Source organism: Eutrema salsugineum, unplaced genomic scaffold, assembly GCF_000478725.1.
Source record: "Eutrema salsugineum unplaced genomic scaffold, Eutsalg1_0 scaffold_24, whole genome shotgun sequence".
Classification (NCBI taxonomy): Eukaryota; Viridiplantae; Streptophyta; class Magnoliopsida; order Brassicales; family Brassicaceae; genus Eutrema; species Eutrema salsugineum.
In genome coordinates, this window is record NW_006256797.1 from 386,592 (window position 1) to 407,781 (window position 21,190).

The window sequence follows — 21,190 nt, forward strand, 5'->3', positions numbered from 1 at the left end:
TGGTGAAAGAAGGTGCAAAAATGGTGAAAATTGGGTTTTGGAGGTTATCGGCATAAAGCCTTACCGTGGGAAGGAAAATACCGGCCAAAAATCCTTCTTGGGAAGCAGGGATCGACCAGATGGTGTACCGGACCAAGTTTTTATCGGCTAAAATTTGTTTGTCGCAGGATAACATTTTTATCGGCAAAAACACATATAGCGGTACATGCTTCTCGACCAAAACTTTCCTGTGCTGATACGCCACAAAGATGCCTCTATCGGAAAGCCTTCCCATCTGATTCAGTCTCTGATGTCTTCCTAAAGGTTTGAGATCATCGAGACAAGATTTCAAAACACTTAGAATCAAGATAATTGGAGCTGTGAGCTGAAAGTTATCGCAAACGGGAGAAGAACATGTCTTGGAACCATTTCCCTGATCAATTCAATGTGCCTCGGAGATCACCTCAAACGGAAGCCTTGCTGACCCCTGATTGAGTTTGACCCTTCATAAAAGTTGGTGAGCACGGAATTACCTTTCCAGGACGCTTGGAATCTATCACTTTGGAATACTGAGCTGAGAGATAACGCAAACGGAGAAAGAATATGTCTTTCCCGGATCCTGAGTAGTCTTGAAGCTGTCAGTGTACAAGTGAAGGTTATGCCTCGACAACAATGCATCCACTCAATCCAACTCGAGGCATGTCTCTTCATCATGTGTTTGGATCTGTATGCCTCGGTCTACACCAACCCGAGGTACCTCTCCATTTCCAGCCTCGACATGAAGGTCTCGGCTCATAAGGGAACCTGAGGCAAACATCGAATGGAAACATTCAAAACCTCGGGTGCACCCCTTGACATGTTTTAGGCCGAGGCAAGCTTTACTGAATCAAATGTTCAAGACCTCCACCTCTGGCCTCGATTTACTTGACCCCAAGACATCCTCTCTTTGACTTTCCAGCTCAAGAAAAAACTCGCCTCGGCTCATATGCCTCGTGAAGAACCAACCCGAGGCATGCACATGTTCTTGAGGCTTAACCCAGATTTCACTGACTCGGGTTGAAGGCCTCCACATGGGAACCTGCTGATCACCCCAAGGCACACTCTTTTTAACCCAGAAAACTGGGTCAGTACCAAGTTTTTCCTGAGCTGCCCCAGTTCGAACTCATCTTTATAAATAGTTTCTGGGGTGAAAAACCCTATATACCTTTTATCTTATTTTGGAACTTGCCTCTTTTGTGAAAAAACACATCAATTGTGAAGAATCTTCTTTGAGTTTAATCAAAATTAAATTCTTTTCTTTACATCTTATCATCTCTTTTCATCATTCAAGGCTTCTAATCATGATTAACAACACATCTTGCAAAAGATTAAGTGTGTTAACCATGATTAGTGAGTAGTTGTCTTAATGGAGTTCTAGATATGTAGGTTAAGGTTCAAAAGTTTTAGATTAGATTGCTTAGGACTAGATTTATGTTTTCATTTCTCTAATTAGCTGATCTTAATGCTGGGTTTTATATAATCTCTCTAACCCAGATCTTAGGTATTTCATCCATCCAAAAGGTGTTTGATGAAATCTTGAACCAACTAATGTAGAGAAGTTTATGCATTAATGCCATGAGCATGTTTGTTATATGCATAAATGACATTTTAGGATTGGTTATTAATGCTGTCTTATTGTTATGTCTCCAATGATGATTGGGTATGAGTAATAATCTGATTTGTGTTTTGATGCTTGGAAAAGATTAAAACTTGCTTTAAATCCTAAGTTGCTTAAATCATATCTCATATTGTCATTAGTACCTTGATTGATCACTAATGCACCTTAGGCAACTATCATGTCTAGAGTTTCATGATTCCATCATTTACATATCATCATCATCTTGTCATTGTTTGTTTTGCTTTGTTTGATCATTGTTTAGACTAGTTTATTTGCAATTTCATCACTTGTTACAAAACAAACTCATTTGCTTGCTTGGATTAAGATTAAATTCATGCATTCTGGTATCTAGATATCACACATTGGATTTGACACCTCTTATACTGCAAAGACATTGGGGAATTGAACCAACAAGAACTGAAAAATATCTTGTTTCAAGGAAGAGGTAAAGAAGATGAAGACTCATCATCCTTTTCCTAAAGGTTTTCCTCACACGTATTCTCCAAAATTTCTTTTTGCTTTTGTGATCGTCTGATGCATACAGCTTTCGTGATTTACCATCTTCTACGTCTGGTTTCTCAACTTTTATTATGTACTTTTTTTTACATTGAGTGGATGTTCTATATAATTTGTGAGGGTGATGATTGTTTATATAGTGAAGAATATGTGCCCTTACTCATTAAATTTCTCATTATGGAATCATTAACTTTCTCAATAGTTTTTGACATCACATTCACGTTAACAGCTGTGTCACAAAGAGATTTATAGAAATCAATTTCTATGATAGTATGGGACAACATATTTTCCAGAACATTCTAGCATGGGGAGGATTTTCTGGTGATATTTGCACTTCTAGCTCTCTTAGACTCTCGTGGAGGATAAGTTCCCTTGGATCAGAACATAACATCATAAGCTTCACGTGACGGGTACACAGTGGGTGCTTCGATTTCCTCATCATTGGCTATTTTATGAATCTTTCTTCCTTGATAATCATGTGAGTCTCCTCTTATTCGGTGACTGCATGAGTCTTTCCTCTGGAGTGGTCGCTGTGTTGCAAAATGTTTTGATTTTAGCTTCATCTGTGGCTTGTCTCTTTACGGCTTTAAAATATTCTCCAAATTGGACGTCTTAACTTCTTGACATGAGGATAAATGCGTCAGTACTTGCTGTGGAGATTATGAGAGTCCATTGATCTTCTTATATCATTCTTTGGTATTTTTCTTCTGTCATTCGATAAGCTTGTTCTCTTGTTGGATTGTAGGAGGTGCAGACTCAGATAAATTTAAAGGCTGCTTTCGCTGGTATATTAATCCCTGATTGAATTGTTGTCTACGCATGAATGTCATTTCTTGTTGCTGTGTGTCTGTTGACGATAGACTTGGGTTTGAGGATTCTCGACATCTTTGCTTTGGTATGAGAAATTAGGATGACTCCTAAAGATCTGGTTGAATGTTCCATTGCCAAAGTTGTTGAACTTGCCAACAAAATACATGTCTTATAGTAGTTAACTGTGAAATCACCTATGCATTGTTGTTGGGGCTTTGCATATTCCGTAATTGCATAAATTGCTATTTGGTTAGACTTAGCGATCTGCAATGACTTAAAATAAGTTTTGGCAGAGCGAAATGCTATGTCATGGTGAGAGAAATTAATTTCAATCACTCACAGTTTGTTCTAATCACTCATAGAGCGAAATACTATGTCATAGTGAGAGAAATTAATTTTAATTACTCGCAGTTTGTTCAAATCATTCATAGCCTGATTCTTGATCAATGTCTTGCTTCTGTCACCGACATGTTCATAAAATTATTGTTGCTCGCGGTATCAGAAGATAGCTTGTACATGGTGATTCAGCTTCGTTTGTTGACACTTTTAGATTTTAAATTTATAAAACTCCATATCTCATATCTCAAATGGGGCAGCTGAGCGTTATAGGACTTATGGGTTTATTCATAGTGAATCTATGTGTCTGTAGGCCGGCCTTGAGGGCAGGAGAGGTAGGCATACTTTTGTTAAAATTTTCTTAGAGGAACATATTTTTGTTAAAATTTTCTTATTAGAGATATATATATATTATTAATTTATATAAATCTATGAGTATAAAACTTATTGATATTGATGACAAAAAAAAAGAACTTATTGATATTATTACTATTTATACAACCTATTATCAGTTTTAAATTAGATATTATTTTTGGGTTTAAATGTTTATATAATCATTAAAACGAGAGTTTAATGAACGATTTTTCACAAAAAAATGTAGGAAAAACAATATTTCAACAAAAAATTATATGTTTTATTGGATTTTTTTTATGGAATTTGATTGTTTTATATAGTATATTTTTTTAATTTCTAAAAAAAATTATGAAAAAAAATATTTAAAAAAATAGATGCCGACATCTAAATTGATTGGTGTAGCACTGTCTGTTTCTAACGAGGAGTCCGTCTATAACAAAGAGTTAGAAACCTATTCTCTAACAATCAACTCCTAGATTATCACTCATAGCTACGCAATAAATCACGCAATAAATTCATATTCATTAATGTTCATAAAACTCTATAAGTATTAATTTTGAATATTCTACTTTATATAATAAGAAAAAAAATTAGAAAATTATGAAAAAAAAACATTTTCTCTTTATAAATATTAATTTATCAATTAATTAATATTTTTAAAGTTAATAAATTTCAAAATATTATTAATTATGGAAGCTTTACTGTAGTATGTTTCTTTCACTCCAGTTTCTATGCTTAATTTTGAGATCATGTTACAAAAAAAAAATTTTCCACCCAACAAAAAAAAACTTTTTGTAACTTTTCATTTATAAGACGTCTTAGGGCATCTTCAAAGGCAACCTCAAATCTTCAAATACGAGGTTTTATTCATTCCAAAAGCAACCTCAAAACCTCAAATTTTGAGGTTTTGAACAGTGAAACCTTATATTTGAGTTTTCACTGTTCAAAACGTCAAATTTGAGATTGCAGCTTTTTATTTGCATTTTAGTCCTTACAATTATATACTTCATAAATAATTATTTTCTTTTTTATGCTTATCATTTTAATCCAAACAGTTTTATATATCCTGAATATTTCACATTTATCTTCATAAATTTTATATTTGCATATAAAATAAAATTAAAATTAAAATTAAAAACTAAAATTGATCATATTTGAGAGTATTATGAAAATAGTTTTGTTGAATAATTTGGTGAAATGTAACTATTTATAGTTTAGTTTGTGTGTTTTAATTATTATATTTCTGTAATTTTATCTTATAATGTAATGTTGTATTTTATTATAAAGTTTATAATATAATTTTAGTTAATGATATTTTTTTATGTATGTTTTCTCTTATTTATAAAGTAATATGAACTTTTATTAATAATGATTAAAAGTAAGGAGTATAGTGTAATATTTTAAATTTTATGAAATTAAATTTGAGGTTTTGTCTTTGGAAACAAACATCATCAAACCTCAAATTTGAAGTTTGGCCAACCTCAAATTTGAAGTTTGGCCAACCTCAAATTTGAAGTTGCCTTTGGAGATGCACTTAGGTAAAAAAATTAAGGAACTGTCACTAGTCCAAATCCAAAAGATGTCGATACACATAACGGGCAATACTTGATAAAAAAAATGTTCAGCGTCTTCCTAAAAAGAAATAAATCTTTCACTAATAAACTTTGGCAGGTCACAAATTTAGTGCTTCTAAAACTAAAACTAAAACCAATGTATGGGAATCAATAAGATTTTCCACAGTGGATCAAACTGCCGGCACCTAGAAAAAGCCCGAAAACTGCTGCACTGCCGATAGTTGTTTGCCCTATGAATCTAATCTTCATAAGCCCAGGGACCTGCACACAAAAACAACGAACAAATAATCAAGTACCAATCCAATCTGAACCCGAGACGGTAAATTTTGACATAAGTATCAATTGAGAATGTTTTCACAATTGTTTATGCATAGCGACAAGAGACATTCCTTAGACATCTCTTATCTAAGATTAAGCGCCAAGACTATTCGTTTTATCGTCTTCTTTATATGATAAAAAAACACAACAAGAGCAATCATTGCTGAAGGGTTTCACTGAATTGATGACAATGACATAGATACACAAGTCTATTAGTTAATGCTCAAATGAAGGCAGGTATAAGACTGAACTGTCCAGTGCGTTTTCGATTTCGAATGCCATATCCAAGAGTGAGTATGGTTTCAAAAGAAAAATCCTATGCATAATAATCCTCAGTATTCTTCCAAGTTTCTTACCAAAAAGGAAAAAAAAGTAAGAGAAAGACTGAAAAGGTTTCATTTACCAATAAAACCATGATTTTTACAAGCTCAAGAAGTACTCAGAAATCCATTACCTTGAATCTAATCGCCTCGTAAGTTCCATAGACAGCACCTGAAACACAAGGTTTTGTGAATTTTGTCAACAAACAAGTAGAAATCTATCTATATCTACCTCAATAACAAAACTCGTGTGCAACATATACCCCCAAATTCCTCAAATCATGTCATTCTTCAGATACATTCAAAGGAGATGTATCGATGAGACTGTTCCTATCATTCGATAAATTAAGAGAAATAGATTGAAAGGAGATAAATTTTACCTACAGCACCGCCTACTGCGCCGCCGACAGCAACTCCGGCAGTGATTCTGGCTAAACAACTATCTTTTGCCATCTTTAATCAGACCAATTCAAGGTGTCACAGTCTGAATGTGAAGAATTAATAAAATCGAAGCGTCCGCATCAGACCAAATCTAGTTATCAAAGTCGGATTGTGAAGAAACCCCAAAGCTTAAAAACGTGGCGACTGAGGAAGAAGGGTTCAGAAAGCAGCAATAATTGAAAATAAACTCACCAGAGGAGAGACGAGAATCAAGTTCCGGTTGGGGATTGTTCACCACTTGATCAAATTCACTTCTTTTCTCTCGTGCTCGCTAGACGGCCAAAACGAAAAACCTAAAACCAGAGGAAGAGGAGGAAATAGAAATTAAACAGAGAAGAAGAAGAAGAGTCAACAATTTGAGTTGACTGGGAGATACTCTACAACACCAGGAGGGTTTACGTTTGTGTGTCTTCTTTAATTAAGAGTTGTTTCTATTCATTCACTTGTAAGTTTGTAACAAACTAGTAAAGACGATTTGAGTCTAGATCAATATATGTATCCCTTATTTCTTATCTTACATAGCTTGGATTTACAGAGAGTTTAGAGTTTCGATCTTAAGAAAATAACTATCAATGAACTGTTTGCCATTGCCACTGCACTTGGGCTACACTTAGTAAATTCTTGCTACAAACCGTGAGTTAAGCCTTATGCAGATTTGTGTGGTTAAGGTAAGAGCAAAATTGTGAGTTATACTCGTGTTCAATAGTTTTAGGTTCATACGATAAGGTATATGAATAGAGTTTGTTATTTCCTCGCTTAGACTTTTCTTGATCACCATTATTCATCGTTCTGCATGATTTGGTCTTGAACTCTTGAGTCTTGATCATGATTGATCAGGGCTGAATAGAATCTGTGGTCACGCAAAAGACTTAGCTGCCGAAAGAGTCTACCAAGACACGTCTGAACTGCGAGCGGCTATCCAAATGTCAGGACTCAGGATGATTACATGCCAAGTTGGCGTAGTATAAGACCGATTGCATATACTTATTAAACCTGAGTACTGTACTTAGCATACTAAAAAAGACTGATATAAAAGAGTGGTGTAAAGTATAAACAGTAAACATGTAAAATAAATTTCATAAAAAGGTTGATTTATCTGTGATTGATAAGTCATGGTCTTTGTAATTCATGTAGTAGACATTAACAACCTTTCTCTGATATCTTTTGAACACTTTGGCACTTAGGCACTTAGTGAAATGGAGACGAGGGACGATAGCTTGAATTTCTTCACCTTTGCAGAGTCTCGTGGCTGAAAGACGACCTCAGTGCTCGACCTTACTGTCACTTCCTTTGACTCTAATCCTGAACTTCCTTCACTTCTGTAGTCTCGATACGAATACAGAACCTGCAACCTCGAGGGAGCTGCAAACCCAATTTATTTTTTAGTTAATTACACTCGATTTCTACCATTTTTTTACCATTTTACAGCTCATGAGTCAGAAACTCAGAATCACATAATCGATAACAAAAACAAAGCGGGTTAATGTCTCAGTTGTTCCAAACGTAGATCTTTTGCATATTTATCTGAGTAAAAAGAATTCTGTAAAGAAATTCAGATCTTTCAAATATAAAACATTTTTATTCTTCCCTAAAACATTTTCGCAAGATGTAAACACAGACACTGAAGGCAAACGAAAGACTCTACAGAAGAAGAGATCACAAAATTGTGTTTGATTGAGAATAGATCAAAATTGTGTTTCATTGAGAATAGATCACACTATCTGTATACGCAAGGGCAAATGCAGATGCAACCAAATCATTGAAGCAAAGAGACATTACCTAATCCAAACATGCTTGTTTTCTGAATAGAGATACGGTCGACTTTTGATCTTTTGATATGTCTCAAAGCCAGAGTGTCTTCCTGCTTCCCTTTAAACTCGAGGAATTCCCCTAACACAATCTTGCTACTTTTAAGCTCCAGCCTGCATCATAATCAACCTTTAAAAAATACTCTTTGAACAGACAACTTCAACGAGGGTTCAAGAGAGAACCTTAAACTTCAGGGGGATCTATAACTATATGAACGTTCTCAGGGAGAAATAGATCGTTTTCCCCAAAATTATAAATTTAATTTCAACAAAGATAAGAGGCATGACCTATCCCACATTGGTGCCGTGCCAAGGATGAAATCAAGTTTTTGATGCGAAGATTCCTGCATCTCTTTTCCTGTGCAGAACGCGCCTTTAACCCAACCAGAAAGTTTATTTTTTGATACTGGTTTCAGATGCTGCCACTCTTCATACGTGATTACCCCACACGGGAATGTATGCATGGTGCTGAAAGAAACAAAAAATTATGTCGTTGCAAAGATAAAAGGAAACTTGAGAATACTGACGGTAGCAATACATACCGAAAATTTGGATTGGGAATTACAACTCTGCAAGACAATTTTCTTTCTATTAAAGTAACACCCCTCTGTTCAAGATATGATTCAAGAACTAAAGAGTGTTTCTTGACCTCACCCAGCTGAGAAACAACACATCGATTAGTTAGAAGATACGTAGCATAGATGGAAAATGCAGATCAGCTTAGCTATGACAAGACAATTACATGTGAAACACACATCTATTAATAATTGGTATATCTTGCCAAGGAATGTGTAATTATGATCCAGAAAAGGAAGGAGAACCAACCGCAATCTTATAATCAACAAGAATCAACTGTTTCACCAGCAGTCTTAAAACTATTTCATTCTCTACTAAAGCGACAACCACACTTGCATTTCTCCAAAACAGGTATAGACACATTAACTTTCTTTTGTCCGAAGAGGGACCTCAAAAGAAGTGAACTTACTCAATTCATAGTATAACGCTTCTATCACTTCTAATTCAATGTCCAAGTGTATCCGCGTAAAAAGAAAAACTTACTAAAACACCACAAGTAATCAACTGCTAATTTTTTTTAACAAATTCATGACCATAAAGGTTCAATCCACATGCGACAAGAACGAACATGCATCTCTTTCTTCTATATAGAACATCAATTTAGCAAAATTATCCTCAACAACGACAATAAACTCACCGAGTGCTCAAAATGGAAGCATTATGTAATCATTTTACAAAGAAACCAAACGAATTTAAACAAGATAGACTTACTGGATCAGGCTGAGTCTCAGTTCTATGATGCTTGCCACCTTCACAAATCCAGCTTCCATCACTCGTTACGGTGACAATCCCCGATAGATTCTTGACATTGACCACCACAACTTCTCTAAAAACCAAAATATCATTTGTTTCAGGTCAACATAAATCAAAAATCAGAGAGAAGAAGTGAGAAAATTACTCTTTAGTAACGACAACAACATCGATGTCCTGTCTAGAAGCAGTGTCTGCATCTGGAATTCGAAGCCCTACATAAGCTTTTCCACCATAAAGCTTCTCAAGTCTGAAATTTAGAAAGGAGAAAAAAAGAACTCAATTCAGAGCACTAAAATCGGGAATCGACGATCGAGAATCAGAAGAAATCGGTGAAAAGAGAGGGTGTTACTACCTGTGAGCAACGGAGAAGAGAGCAGTGGAATCAGATGTTTCGACGTCGGAAAACTCTTCGTCGTAGAAGAAACGACGGACGATTTTGTAGATTACGAGACCACAGATGATCTCCAACCACATCGTTCTTCTTTTGGAGTTGTGAAAGGAGAGGGGAGAGAGAGACGCTTGGAAAATTAGAAAAAGAAAAACCCCAGCTGAAGTAAAGAAATATCTTTAACAAAAATAAAATCGCATTTTTAATCCTCAAACTAATTTTTTTTGTTTCCTCTATCCAACTAATATAGCTTGTGGCTAGTCGGAAGAATGATCCGAAAACCATCCTCAACCAGTTTAGTATGATTGATTTGGAAAAAAAAGAAATCTTCTTTATTTGAATTCCTTTTGCAAGACTATCAGTCCAGATATTTAGACTTCTGAGGATATAAAATAGATTGAATTCTGAATAGCTCTTTTAAAGAATACGGAAGGAGTCCAACTCTGTCATAAAGTATGGCCAATCTACTGAAAATCAAGACATGCTCACAAGTTCTAAACAATCAATCTGAAAATGAACCCGAGTAATTTCTCTCTCTCTCAAATATGACATAGTACATAAGAGGTAATCCATCCCGGCGTGAGAGCCGAATGACTTGTGTGACATCCCTGTAGTCCAAAAATCTCATTCCCCCTGCCATTCTCCAAACTCCATCTGAAACCGCTAACTGGTCTATGGTTGATCCAAGAAGCATCAATTTGGTATATCGGGGTCTGCATGTCCCCAGATAGGGATATTGGAGGTGGAGGGGATATCATCGTCTCAACGTCTGTCATCCTTGTCTTCGGGTTGGTTTGCAATTCTCCAACAATCTGCTTTCACCTTTGCATGGATCAATGTATCTTCCAGAAAAAATTCTTTCCCGTTGAAGATTTTGTCGTTCCTTGCTTTCCAAATAAACCACAGGATCAAAGGATATACATCCTTTTAAGGATTTATCATGCCTAACTCTTTCGTTTTCCAAAAGAGAAAGTTCATATTTTGATAAATAGAGGTAGTCGAAAAGAGACCCGGAAGGGATGAGAAGTCTGATAACGCCTAGACTTGTTAAGCCGGGAGACATGAAAACAATAGATGGTTTATGGACTCCTTTGGATCCCCACAACGGGGGCAGCGCTTGTCAGAGCCCTTAATCCTCAAACTATACGTGGCTAGCAATTTAAACTTCAAGAGAATTACATTCTTATTTTAACCATGATATTAAAAAAAGCCTCATTTATAGAGAATTTTAATTGGTGAGGAGATACTATAAGAGTAATCTACTATATTTTTTTCCCTACCCATTTATTACATCACATGTCGCTAGTCAAAATTTTGATCCAGGGACCATCCTCGACTAGCTCGGTATGACTGACTTGGAAAAATACAAAATTTCATGCTCGAAATTTTTTTACAAGACTATCCACCTAGACATTTAAACTTCTGAGGATATGAGATAGAGTAAATTGTGTACTCTCTCGAAAGATATGGAAAGATCTGCCATAAAGGACAGTCAATCCTCTTGAGAGTCGATCATACTTATAAGATTCGAACAATCAGTCTGAAAGTGAACCAAGCTAATCTGTCTTTCACGCAAACATGATATAGCCCAAAGAAGACTATCCATCTCGACATAAAGAACCGAGAGGTTTCTGCAACACCTATGTAATCCAAAAAGCTCAGTTCTCTGCCATCCTCTACACTCCAACCGAGACCACTAACTGGTCTATGAATGGTCCAAGAGACATCAATTTGGCATAACGGAAGCCTCATGAATCTTCTCTAATAAAAGTAGCTGTTTGAGGCTTCTCACCCTATTCACGTCAGCCAAAAAAACTTGTTCTTAAGATTGCCACGTGTCATACTCCAAAAACTCATTCTCATACTTCCGACTTCCTACCACGAGAAACCTTTGCCCATATGTTTTCTTCAAAGTTCTTAATCGTTGTCAGTTACACCTTCAATTAGATCATAATAAATAATCCCTTTAAACGTTCCTTCCTCCTTCGGTTATTCTTTTAGTTAACGTTACCTCCTCTCCAGTTCTCCTTTCTTTTCCACTTTCTTTCTTTTTTTTGTCGACCCTTCCTCCTCAACTTTTTGCCTAGATTTAGATCTTACATATCTCCATCTCCAAATCTGAAGAAGTGGATAGATATGGCCCTGTTCGTTTTTTTATCTAGATGCTGCATCTAGATTTTGCATTTAGATCAGCATCTAGATACAACATCTATATATTGTTTGTTTGGAAACTAGGTTTTGCATCAAGATGCTATGTCTAGATACTTAATTATTCGTTTGTGAATTTAGAAAAATAGTTGGATGCAAAATATATCAAATGACTAAAAAATACATACTTTTGAATTATTATTTTTTAATAAATGATCTTTTTATAAAATTTAGTTTTAAAAATACATGATTTTTTTTTATATTTTTGGCGGGACATCGAGATTTTGCGTTTTCGGCGAGAAACCGAGAGTTTTCGTTTTCGGCGAGAAACCGAGATTTTTCATTTTTGGCGAGAAATCGAGATTTTGCATTTTTGGTGAGAAACCGAGAGTTTTCGTTTTTGGTGGGAAATATTGCGTTTTTGGCGAGAAACCTAGATTTTTCATTTTTGGTGGGAAATCGAGATTTTGTGTTTTTGGCGGGAAACCAAGATTTTGCGTTTTCGGCGGGAAACCGAGAATTTTTTGTTTTTGACGGAAAATCTAAATTTTGTGTTTTTGACGAGAAATCGAGATTTTGCGTTTTCGGCGAAAAACCGAGATTTTTCCTTTTTGGCAAGAAACCGATACTTTGCGTTTTTGGCGAAAAACAAAGATTTTTCGTTTTTGACGGGAAACCAAGATTTTTTGTTTTTGGCGGGAAATCGAGATTTTGCGTTTTTGGTGAGAAATCAAGAGTTTTTGTTTTTTGCGGGAAATTGAGGTTTTGCGTTTTTGGTGAGAAACCTAGATTTTTTTGTTTTTGGCGGGAAATCAAGATTTTCTGTTTTTGGTAGGAAATCGAGATTTTGCGTTTTCGACGAAAATTGAGAGTTTTTCATTTTTGGCGGAAAATCGAGATTTTGCGTTTTGGGTGAGAAACCGAGTTTTTTCGTCTTTGGTGGGAAACAGAGAGTTTTTGTTTTTGGCGAGAAACCGAGAACTAACATTTTGGCGGAAAATCAAAATTTTTTCGTTTTTTGCAAAAAATTAGGAAATCGAGATTTTGTGATGTTAGTAGAAATCGAAATTTTGTAATATTTGTAGAAGTTGAAATTTTTATTTTAGTAAGGGCATTAATGTCTTTTACATAAAGTAAATGCAAACGCTGCATCTGAAGTCTCTATTTCTCAGCATTTAGAATATCTAGATTTTTGAGATGCTAATCAATTTGCATCCAGATGCTGCATCTGAACGCAAATTTTTTTATGAAAAAACGAACAATATTTGGACATTTGCAGCTAGATGCAACATCCAGAAACAGAGCCTATATCATCTACTATGCATTACGATGGATTCTCAGGTTGCGACTATTGCAAAAGGGTAAATAGATCAACATTACAATTTGGGGTCAAGGTCCTCTCATCTCTTATGGCTTCTCGGTCTCTGGTTTGCACTTTGAATATATGCAATGCCTTCTTCGCAGGATTACTGGCAAAAATAAGTAAGATGTAGCCCTCGTTCTTCTCAATTTCTTCAATTTATGGGGTTTTCAAATCGGAGTATGGCCCATATATTGAATTCATGTTATTTTACTCATGTACATGCATCACTCTGATTTAATGAGTTTGTCTTTTGTGTGGTTTTGGAGATCATGCATCGAGTGCACCAATTTAGAAGAAAAGGTGAATGCAAGAGTCAGAAAGGGTGAGCGCATCTAGAGGTAAGCTAGAGACATGAACGAGAGGACAAGATATATTTTCAAATGAGTGCTTACATTCTCTTTTTTTTTTCTTTTTTTTTTGGCATCGAGTGTTTACATTCTCTTTATCCCTGATACGAATAAAGACATCTGAAAAAGTTAATTACATTGAAATTTGGCAGGTTTCTAAATTGTGAGATGAATTTTATTTTTTAGTTGATCAGCTAACGTACAAATACACAATCATGGTTCGTTCATGTATTCATCTGGGATTATAAAAAAAAAATAGTGCGTTAAATCACTTTAACTCATAAAATTGAGACACCTTCTTATATTTTATATACCCCTTGACGCCCTTCTTCCATTTCAAATGAGTTATATATGTAATCACTAAATATAAGTTTGTTCTTAATGGTAACAAAGCATGGTATGGAGAATGTTCCAACCTGGCTTGGAGCCATGCATGGATCAAAAAAGAGATTTACAAGGTACGTTACAAAGGAAAAAGAGATGTTGAAGTCCATAAGTATGGTTAAAGTTAGAATAAATTGTGGCTTGGCTTAGCTTAATTTTACTATGTTCAGTAGAAATAGTCTGAATGAAATGTTCTTGGGTTGAATCACAATATCATATCAACGAAGCTAATGAGAAATTGCCACCACCGCTTTCCCTTTCAAAAATGTATTAATTAACTCATACTGTTTTCCAACGTCCAAGTTTAATCGCACTAAGTTGAGGAACTGCTATGCTTTTTGTGTCTTTGATTAATTGACAGCTCTTTGTAAGTAAGTACTTTCAACTATGATGATTGCTTTTCAAAACAATATTTGGTGTAGGACTTTTTGGTAAGCCTCTTTTCTTGCTGGCCAAAATGATAGTGAAGAGATTGTAATCCGAAATTCTGAATCAAAATATAAGAAGAAAGATAAAAACATGGAATGTCCCCCACTAAAATGTGATTTAAGATAAAATCGATTTTTTATTTTGCGCATAGTGTTTACCATCGGTAATAGTAAATTGAATCTAATAAAGTTAAATCATATAGTATTTGCGATATAAGAAAACGTCCACATACAATATTAGTCGATTGATGTTAGGTGTATACTATTTAGATCTGTATCATAAGATGGGTGTTGTCTTATTATAAAGTGTCACAAACACATGCCATAAGCCGCCTAAATATGTTTTCAGATGGAGAGAGATAACTTCATAAAGTGGATATGTTGTTAATTGGTAGGGTCACAAATGAAAATGGAAGCAGAAGGCAAGAGTTTCAGTTCAGGTGATGAATATAAAAACTAGCTAATACATAGACATAAGAGAGATAGATCGTAAGGAGTTGTTGGTATCAAAGATGTGGAACAGAGATTGGTGAGACCACCTCCAACGCAGGATAAAATGGGGTTCTTCGCATGGGTTCATCGGATTTTTGGGTTAAAATTAAATCAAAAAAGCTTATTATTTGATGAACCGCTTCCTGAAGGGTCCGAAGAAGCGACTCGTCGATGGGTTCATCAGCTATGTGTCTGTTTTTCATTCGATCCACTATTTCTCATTCTGTTCCCCTTCTTCTTCCTCACTGTAAACGCAGAGCCTCCATTTCTCTTCTCCTTCGTTTCTCTCTCTCTACACAGATTCTTGGTCATAGTTTTTCGAGTTCTACACAGATTTCTCTTTTCTCTTGGGTATATATAATAATGATGAGGTTTCTTTCTTCTTCGATTGATTTTTTTTCTGTGCTTTCTCATCGTTTTCTCTATTTGTACTTCTCCTGATTTTTTGTTTTCAACTGATTTTGGTGTTTTTTTTGTGTTTCTGTTTTAAGGATTTTTTTGGTTTCACCTTCGTCTTCGTCGAGGGGTTCATCAGCTTAAGAGGTTCAGGGTTAGGAGGGGAAAAAAATTAAGGAAATCTACACTATTCATAAATCAAAGAAATATTCATTAAAAACTTTAAAGAACCCTCCCATGGGGTATAGCGTTCAAGTTGCTCTAAGCAAGGGAGAGTAACAAGATGCCAGAGAAATTAAGACAAAAACAACAGCCCTGACGACTGAGGTAAAGGTCAGAGCAGTGTAGTGATGGGAAATATATGGAAGCGAATCAACGATCATGATTGTGGGAAGAGAGAGAATAAGAAAAAAAGGTGAATGTAACACTAATGCTAAAGACACAAAATTCATCATTTTTTCTTTTTATATTTACTGTTATCTTCAAAATTTTTAATTTTTATGGGATTTTTGCTAAAATTGACCTAAAAGTTGAATTTGAATACAAAAGTATACTCCTGATGAAATCTTTAGCAAAAATAACCTAAAGGGGTAGTGAAAAGACAATATAAACCTGTATGACTAAACAAAAAAACGGATATCCTTATTACGATTTAAACCTTGACGAAGTCTGCTTTAGACTATTAGAAGTCTACTAGTAGATCTCTAATAAAGCTTATGAAGTCTACTATATAATTACATCATTAAATTTAATTTTAAAAATAATAAAAAATAATAATTGTTTTAAATTTGCAATCATAAATTATATATTGGTAACCCCAATGTATATAAATTATTTTTTATATTCATAAGTTAAAATTTATTGTTTTAAATTAAAAAGAGCAAAATATTTGATTTAGTGTTTATATCTAGTAGACTTCTATATGAAAGTCTACTAAACCGAATAAATTAACCTTACCGAAAATAGAACCGAAATTGAACCAACGAGGAAGTCTACAAATCTGAATAAATTAACTTAACTGATATTTAAAATCGAAACTGAATTAAGGAATTTAAGATATATTGAAGCAAAAATGTTATTCCAACCGAAATTAATTTTTTTTGTAAAATTAGGTTTTAGAATTTAATCGAATTGTAAACCAAAATTAAACCAAAAAATTAACCTATCCAAAACCAAAAAGAAAAATACTTTTTTTATCCTACTATATAAGTGAACTAACCCAGAAAAACCCTAATTTTATTTGAGAGAGACTCTCTAAAACGGCGCTCTCTCTTCTCTTTCACCGTTTTTTGTTTTGCTTCTTATTCTCTTTTTGAAGCTATGGGAAAGCATGGGTGCCTTACAAAGCCGTCGTAAAGGAGCTGAAGAAAGAAGATTCAGGCGGGGCCAAGATCTTAAGCCGTCTTGAAGGAGATATTGAAGAAGATGGTTCATCTTAGTCTCTCACCAAATCTGGCCGCTCCTCACAGTCTTTGGGGTGAGGTAACCTCTCTTCCTCTTTTTTTTTTAGTCAAACCTCTCTTCCTCTTTAAACCCCCTAAAGATCTGTTTTTTTTTTTTGTAGATCTTAAAATTTGTTTGGTTTATTTCCTTGTTGGCTCTTTCGTGAACTGCACTTAGTGGTCAGAACTCCTTCTGCAAATTTCCGAGTCCGGTATGGCTTTTTGGACGAAGCTATTGCATTTTAGCTTACATTTGTTGTTTCTGATAGATGATTTTTGTGAGTTTGTGAATTGTCTTTTTGATTTCCTGTCATATTTGATGAGAGCTAGCTGTAAATTTATTGAGTATCTCAATAAGGAGGCTTATCAGATTTCTGTTAGTAAATTTTGGATTATGAATACAGAAAATCTTGTAACCATGATTTTTGTGTGGCATCTTTGTTTTGTGCAGGGCTGATGTCTGCAAGTTATCATTCCTTCACATAGTCGTAGAGTCCCTTGATAACTAAGAGTTTTCACTCTTTATAGAGGTTATCAATTCCCTGTCTTGTAGTACAAGGGGTTATCAAACCAAACTTGTGGAGAGGCACTAATCTATGTTACTTGTAATCTTAAGTCAAGATGATCAAGCAAGGTTTTTGATGACTAATCTACTTTGAAAGCAAATAAGCATAAAAGTAAAGCAAGCGATGATATCTAGACTAGATGAAGATGCAAATGATAGTAAGTAAATAAGCAAATGATCGGATGATGATAATAAATGATAAAGGCAGAGGTTTTAGACAGGATAAAGGACTCGGGTGTCTTTAAGCTAAACTAGCAAGTTAATGAATCAATATTAGCAAACATTTTCATTTAACATGAACTCAAAATATGATAATCCTCTCATGAAGGTATTAAACATCTAAACTGATACTCTTTCATACCAAAATCCCTTTTGAGAAGCATGAATCAGTCAGCTTTAAGATTCAGTTCAATAAGTCATTTAAGAAGAACAAACTATCACTCTCACGATGAAAGACTCTTAAACCCTTAGCCGATTGGTTCAGGCATTTCATCAAACACTTATGATGCAAGGAAAACCTCAGATCTGAACCGCAAGTGATGTGCTTGGATCCAGCTTAGAGTGCAAGATCGGCTAAGGAATGAAATATGCAAGCTAGACCCCTAAACTCACTAATCTATCTTGGAAACACCCTAATCTACCCATCTAAAACCTCTTAAATGGACTACTCACTAATCATAACGAGCTCACTAAGTCCTTTGTGAGACGTGTAGCTGGTCATGATTAGAAGTTTGATGCTGGTGAATAAAGGAAAATGAACAAGAACAAGATCCTTACGTGAAAACGAGATATCGGATTAGATTAATCAAGTTTCACAAAAGAGGCAAGTTCTTAAAGCTAAAACAGGCAGAAAATAAGATAAGATAAAAGATGATTAGGTTTCTGGTCCTAAATCTATTTATAGTGAAGGGTAAGTGTCACGGGTCAGCCCGGAACAAACCGGGTACTGAACGCTCTTCTTGGGTCATCGGGTGAGCATCTCGGTGTGTGAGAGTGTGAAGCTGAGGTATTGATGACTGATAACACCGTATTTTGACCACTTTTATGGATCATAATAACGTCTTATGCAGGTGTTTTGACTCTGTTTTCAATGTTTTTAAAGTGTTTTCAATGTTTTAGAGTTTCAAAAGACTTTACAGGAAACTTGGTCAAAAGATATGCAATTTTGAACAAATGAGCAATTTTGGATAAATGCAGACCGTCAGAAGTATGGCAAGCGATGAAGACCTTCTCACCGTCTGATCACCCCCAAAATTTGAGACAACATAGAGGATCCAACCAGCTTTCTAATGCATTTGGTTTGGAGACAATCCAACGGTTAGATGTTCAGATACTCCCGATGCAAGAATGACAGAAAATGCAGTTCCGGAAGAGAGCAGGTGCCGGGACCGCGGCCAACACCCATTTTCCTGCGGGTAGAGCCACCGCGACCGCGGACTTTGGTCGTTCACTTTCCTGACGACATAATTAAAGCCCAGATCAATTCCTTTCGTTATTTTTGAAGCCCTAAGTGTCCAGAACCACCCCAGAAGCTATAAATACCCCCTTTAGGTCATTCTAAAGGGCAGAGAGACCGAAACTTAGACAACTTAGAGAGAGAGAGAGAGGGATTTCGGCTGGAACCCTAGAGGAGGCCGCCGCATCAGAAGAAGGAGCCGCCGCCGAGGAGAGCATCATCGCGCCTCCATCGTCGCTTCCGTTCTTCGTTCTTCTTTCTTCTTTTCTTTAATTTCCTGCAACTTTCAATACTCTGTGATGATTGTTTACAATATGTTTGAGTAGTTACCCAGTTGGGTTTAAAGGGATTTTTCAAAGGGAATTTCATATGTCTTTGCTTATGAATCGATAGATTTAGGATTATTAATCTTCTAGATGTTCTTCGTTTTCCTTTAATCTTACTGCGTGATTCTTTGCTGGCCACTTAGAAGCCGATCTGATATGATATGTTGCGAAAGCTTTCATTGATTGTCTGAACTAGGGTGAAATGAGCAATTCTTCTATAGGAGTGGAAACCTACCTGTAGTTGAGTTGTGAATATTGATGAGTCTCGTTCTGCTATTGCATCTTCTCCCTTCCAGAATCAGAGTGGAAACCTACCTGTAGTTGAGTTGTGAATATTGATGAGTCTTGTTCTGCTATTGCATCTTCTCGCTTCTCCAGCATGCATGCCTCGATCTTGACATACCGAGGAGTTAGCACGAGGTATAGTCCAAAGAGCTTCAGAGGACGAGCCTCGGCCTAAGCAATGTCGAGGTAATGATGCCGAGGTCAGTAGAAACACTTAGCGCATATCGCAACTCCTTAGGTCGTACTGATTAACTCGTCTTCCGGTTGCAATAACTTTCAGCACACGAATCCAAGTGTCTTGAAACCAGTTCCATAATCAAGATAACTCATTCATCTCAAACTTTGGTGAAGAAATCATCGGAGCTTGGGAAGTGGAAGGCTCTCCGGATTGCTCATATTTGCACCGCATTGGAATGACCGAAAAAACAGCTTTTAGACCGATGTCTCTTCCGGAGACGGTATCTTCCAAACTACCGCTCCAAATTGAACGATCTCAGTTGTTCCGGAAAGAGCACTCAATTATCGTAAATATTGATGAAGGCTTTGTAAACTGATTCGAGCTGGAAGGGCATCGTCCTATGTAATCTTCAAAACCCATCGGATCGGCTTTCAACTGCTCCGAATCCCGTGATTTCTCTACTCACTGCATCGTCCTATGTAATCTTCAAAATCCATCGGATCTGTCTTCCGGTGGCGATATCTCTCTACTCACTGCTCCGAATCCCGTGATTTCAACTGTTCTGGGATCTTGGCTTGATTATCTCCAACTTTGATGAAGACCCCGTCAACTGATTCGGATCAGAAGATTCCACGGATTTGCGATCTTTGATGTGTGCAGGTGAAAATGGATTTTAGCCAAGAAATACTTCCCGCAGTAAGGAAAATGTCCGAAAAACATGTGCCGCGGTAATCTTTTTAGCCGGTAAAAACTTCTTGCCTCGGCATAAAATTTCACTCAATGGAGTTTTCATCCGATAATGATTTTTAGTCGGTAAAGACCACCCGATAGCGATTCTAGCCGATATTCTGATCCACCCGAGTTTCGATTCTAGCCGAGAAATTCCTCCAAGCGGTTTTCACCATTTTTGATCCTTTTCTTCACCGTTTCAACTCCTGATCTTCCTCTTGAGCTCCAAATACCCTCCAAAGCACCTGATAAAGACTCCAAACGATGCAAAACTCTTTGGGACCTAATGCAAATCCTAAAGACCTAAAATAAATGAGAAAACACATGATTTGGACTCTAAAATGCAGTTTAAATGATGCAAAATATAGACATATCAACTCTCCCACACTTGTCCTTTGCTTGTCCTCAAGCAAAAAGAACAAATGAGAGAGAGAGAGGTTGGATGCAACGGGAGTTCATATTTCCTTTTAGAGAAAAGTGATCACAACGAGAACTCAAGTTCATGCTCAAATATGCAATGCAAAGCCATACTCAGATATATATCAACTTAGCAAGGAATCTCCACAAGTTCTCCTCTCTCTCAACTCTTTCACATTCATTAAGCTTTATCAGATGAATCGAATGATGCAATGTTTAAACAAGCTGGCTTGGCTAGGGAGAGGTTATGAGATAAAAATGATCTCATTAGTGTTCAAGCGGGTTCAATGAAGCAAAGGGATCTCTCTATGAATGATCAAACTTCGGCAGAATGCTAAAGGTAAAAAGCAACCGATGCATACAAGGGCAGAGACTCATCCCACCCCACACTCTACTCAAAGTTT

General features: G+C 36.0%; 2 protein-coding genes and 1 long non-coding RNA gene across 5 annotated transcripts; 1 reads left to right on the forward strand and 2 right to left on the reverse strand.

Moving 5' to 3' along the window:
- Positions 1 to 5,199: 5,199 nt before the first annotated feature.
- On the reverse strand, positions 5,200 to 6,610 carry LOC18015352 (reactive oxygen species modulator 1). Of its 3 annotated transcripts, none has more exons than XM_006397330.2 (4): positions 6,498 to 6,610; positions 6,245 to 6,317; positions 5,999 to 6,036; positions 5,200 to 5,487 (listed from the first exon to the last, which is right to left on the reverse strand). In XM_006397330.2, the coding sequence occupies exons 2-4, from the start codon at positions 6,315 to 6,317 to the stop codon at positions 5,374 to 5,376; spliced, it is 225 nt and encodes a 74-aa protein (XP_006397393.1). In that variant the 5' UTR covers positions 6,498 to 6,610; the 3' UTR covers positions 5,200 to 5,373. The 3 variants fall into 3 exon arrangements, with proteins under 3 accessions (XP_006397393.1, XP_006397392.1, XP_006397394.1); XM_006397329.2 differs by having other exon boundaries at positions 6,245 to 6,348; positions 6,498 to 6,607; XM_006397331.2 differs by having other exon boundaries at positions 6,245 to 6,396; positions 6,498 to 6,606.
- A 707-nt stretch (positions 6,611 to 7,317) lies between these two features.
- On the reverse strand, positions 7,318 to 9,984 carry LOC18015354. Its single transcript, XM_006397332.2, has 7 exons — positions 9,795 to 9,984; positions 9,588 to 9,689; positions 9,401 to 9,515; positions 8,656 to 8,771; positions 8,402 to 8,581; positions 8,085 to 8,227; positions 7,318 to 7,667 (listed from the first exon to the last, which is right to left on the reverse strand). Exons 1-7 carry the CDS (start codon positions 9,914 to 9,916, stop codon positions 7,486 to 7,488), a joined length of 960 nt encoding a protein of 319 aa, XP_006397395.1. The 5' UTR covers positions 9,917 to 9,984; the 3' UTR covers positions 7,318 to 7,485.
- A 6,646-nt stretch (positions 9,985 to 16,630) lies between these two features.
- On the forward strand, positions 16,631 to 17,479 carry LOC112086027. The gene is made up of 3 exons (XR_002899262.1): positions 16,631 to 16,870; positions 16,953 to 17,042; positions 17,282 to 17,479. It is a non-coding gene; the product is annotated as an uncharacterized LOC112086027 (long non-coding RNA).
- The last annotated feature ends 3,711 nt before the right edge of the window (positions 17,480 to 21,190 follow it).

Coding starts and splice junctions, on each gene's coding strand:
- LOC18015354 (XM_006397332.2), bottom strand. CDS start 9,916: ATGTGGTTGGAGATCATCTGTGGTCTCGTAATCTACAAAATCGTCCGT. Junction 9,690..9,794: donor CTCTTCTCCGTTGCTCACAG/GTAGTAACACCC, acceptor TCTAAATTTCAG/ACTTGAGAAGCTTTATGGTG. Junction 8,582..8,655: donor ATTCCCAATCCAAATTTTCG/GTATGTATTGCT, acceptor TGTTTCTTTCAG/CACCATGCATACATTCCCGT.
- LOC18015352 (XM_006397330.2), bottom strand. CDS start 6,317: ATGGCAAAAGATAGTTGTTTAGCCAGAATCACTGCCGGAGTTGCTGTC. Junction 6,037..6,244: donor CGCAGTAGGCGGTGCTGTAG/GTAAAATTTATC, acceptor CTTGTGTTTCAG/GTGCTGTCTATGGAACTTAC. Junction 5,488..5,998: donor ACGAGGCGATTAGATTCAAG/GTAATGGATTTC, acceptor TTTTGTGTGCAG/GTCCCTGGGCTTATGAAGAT.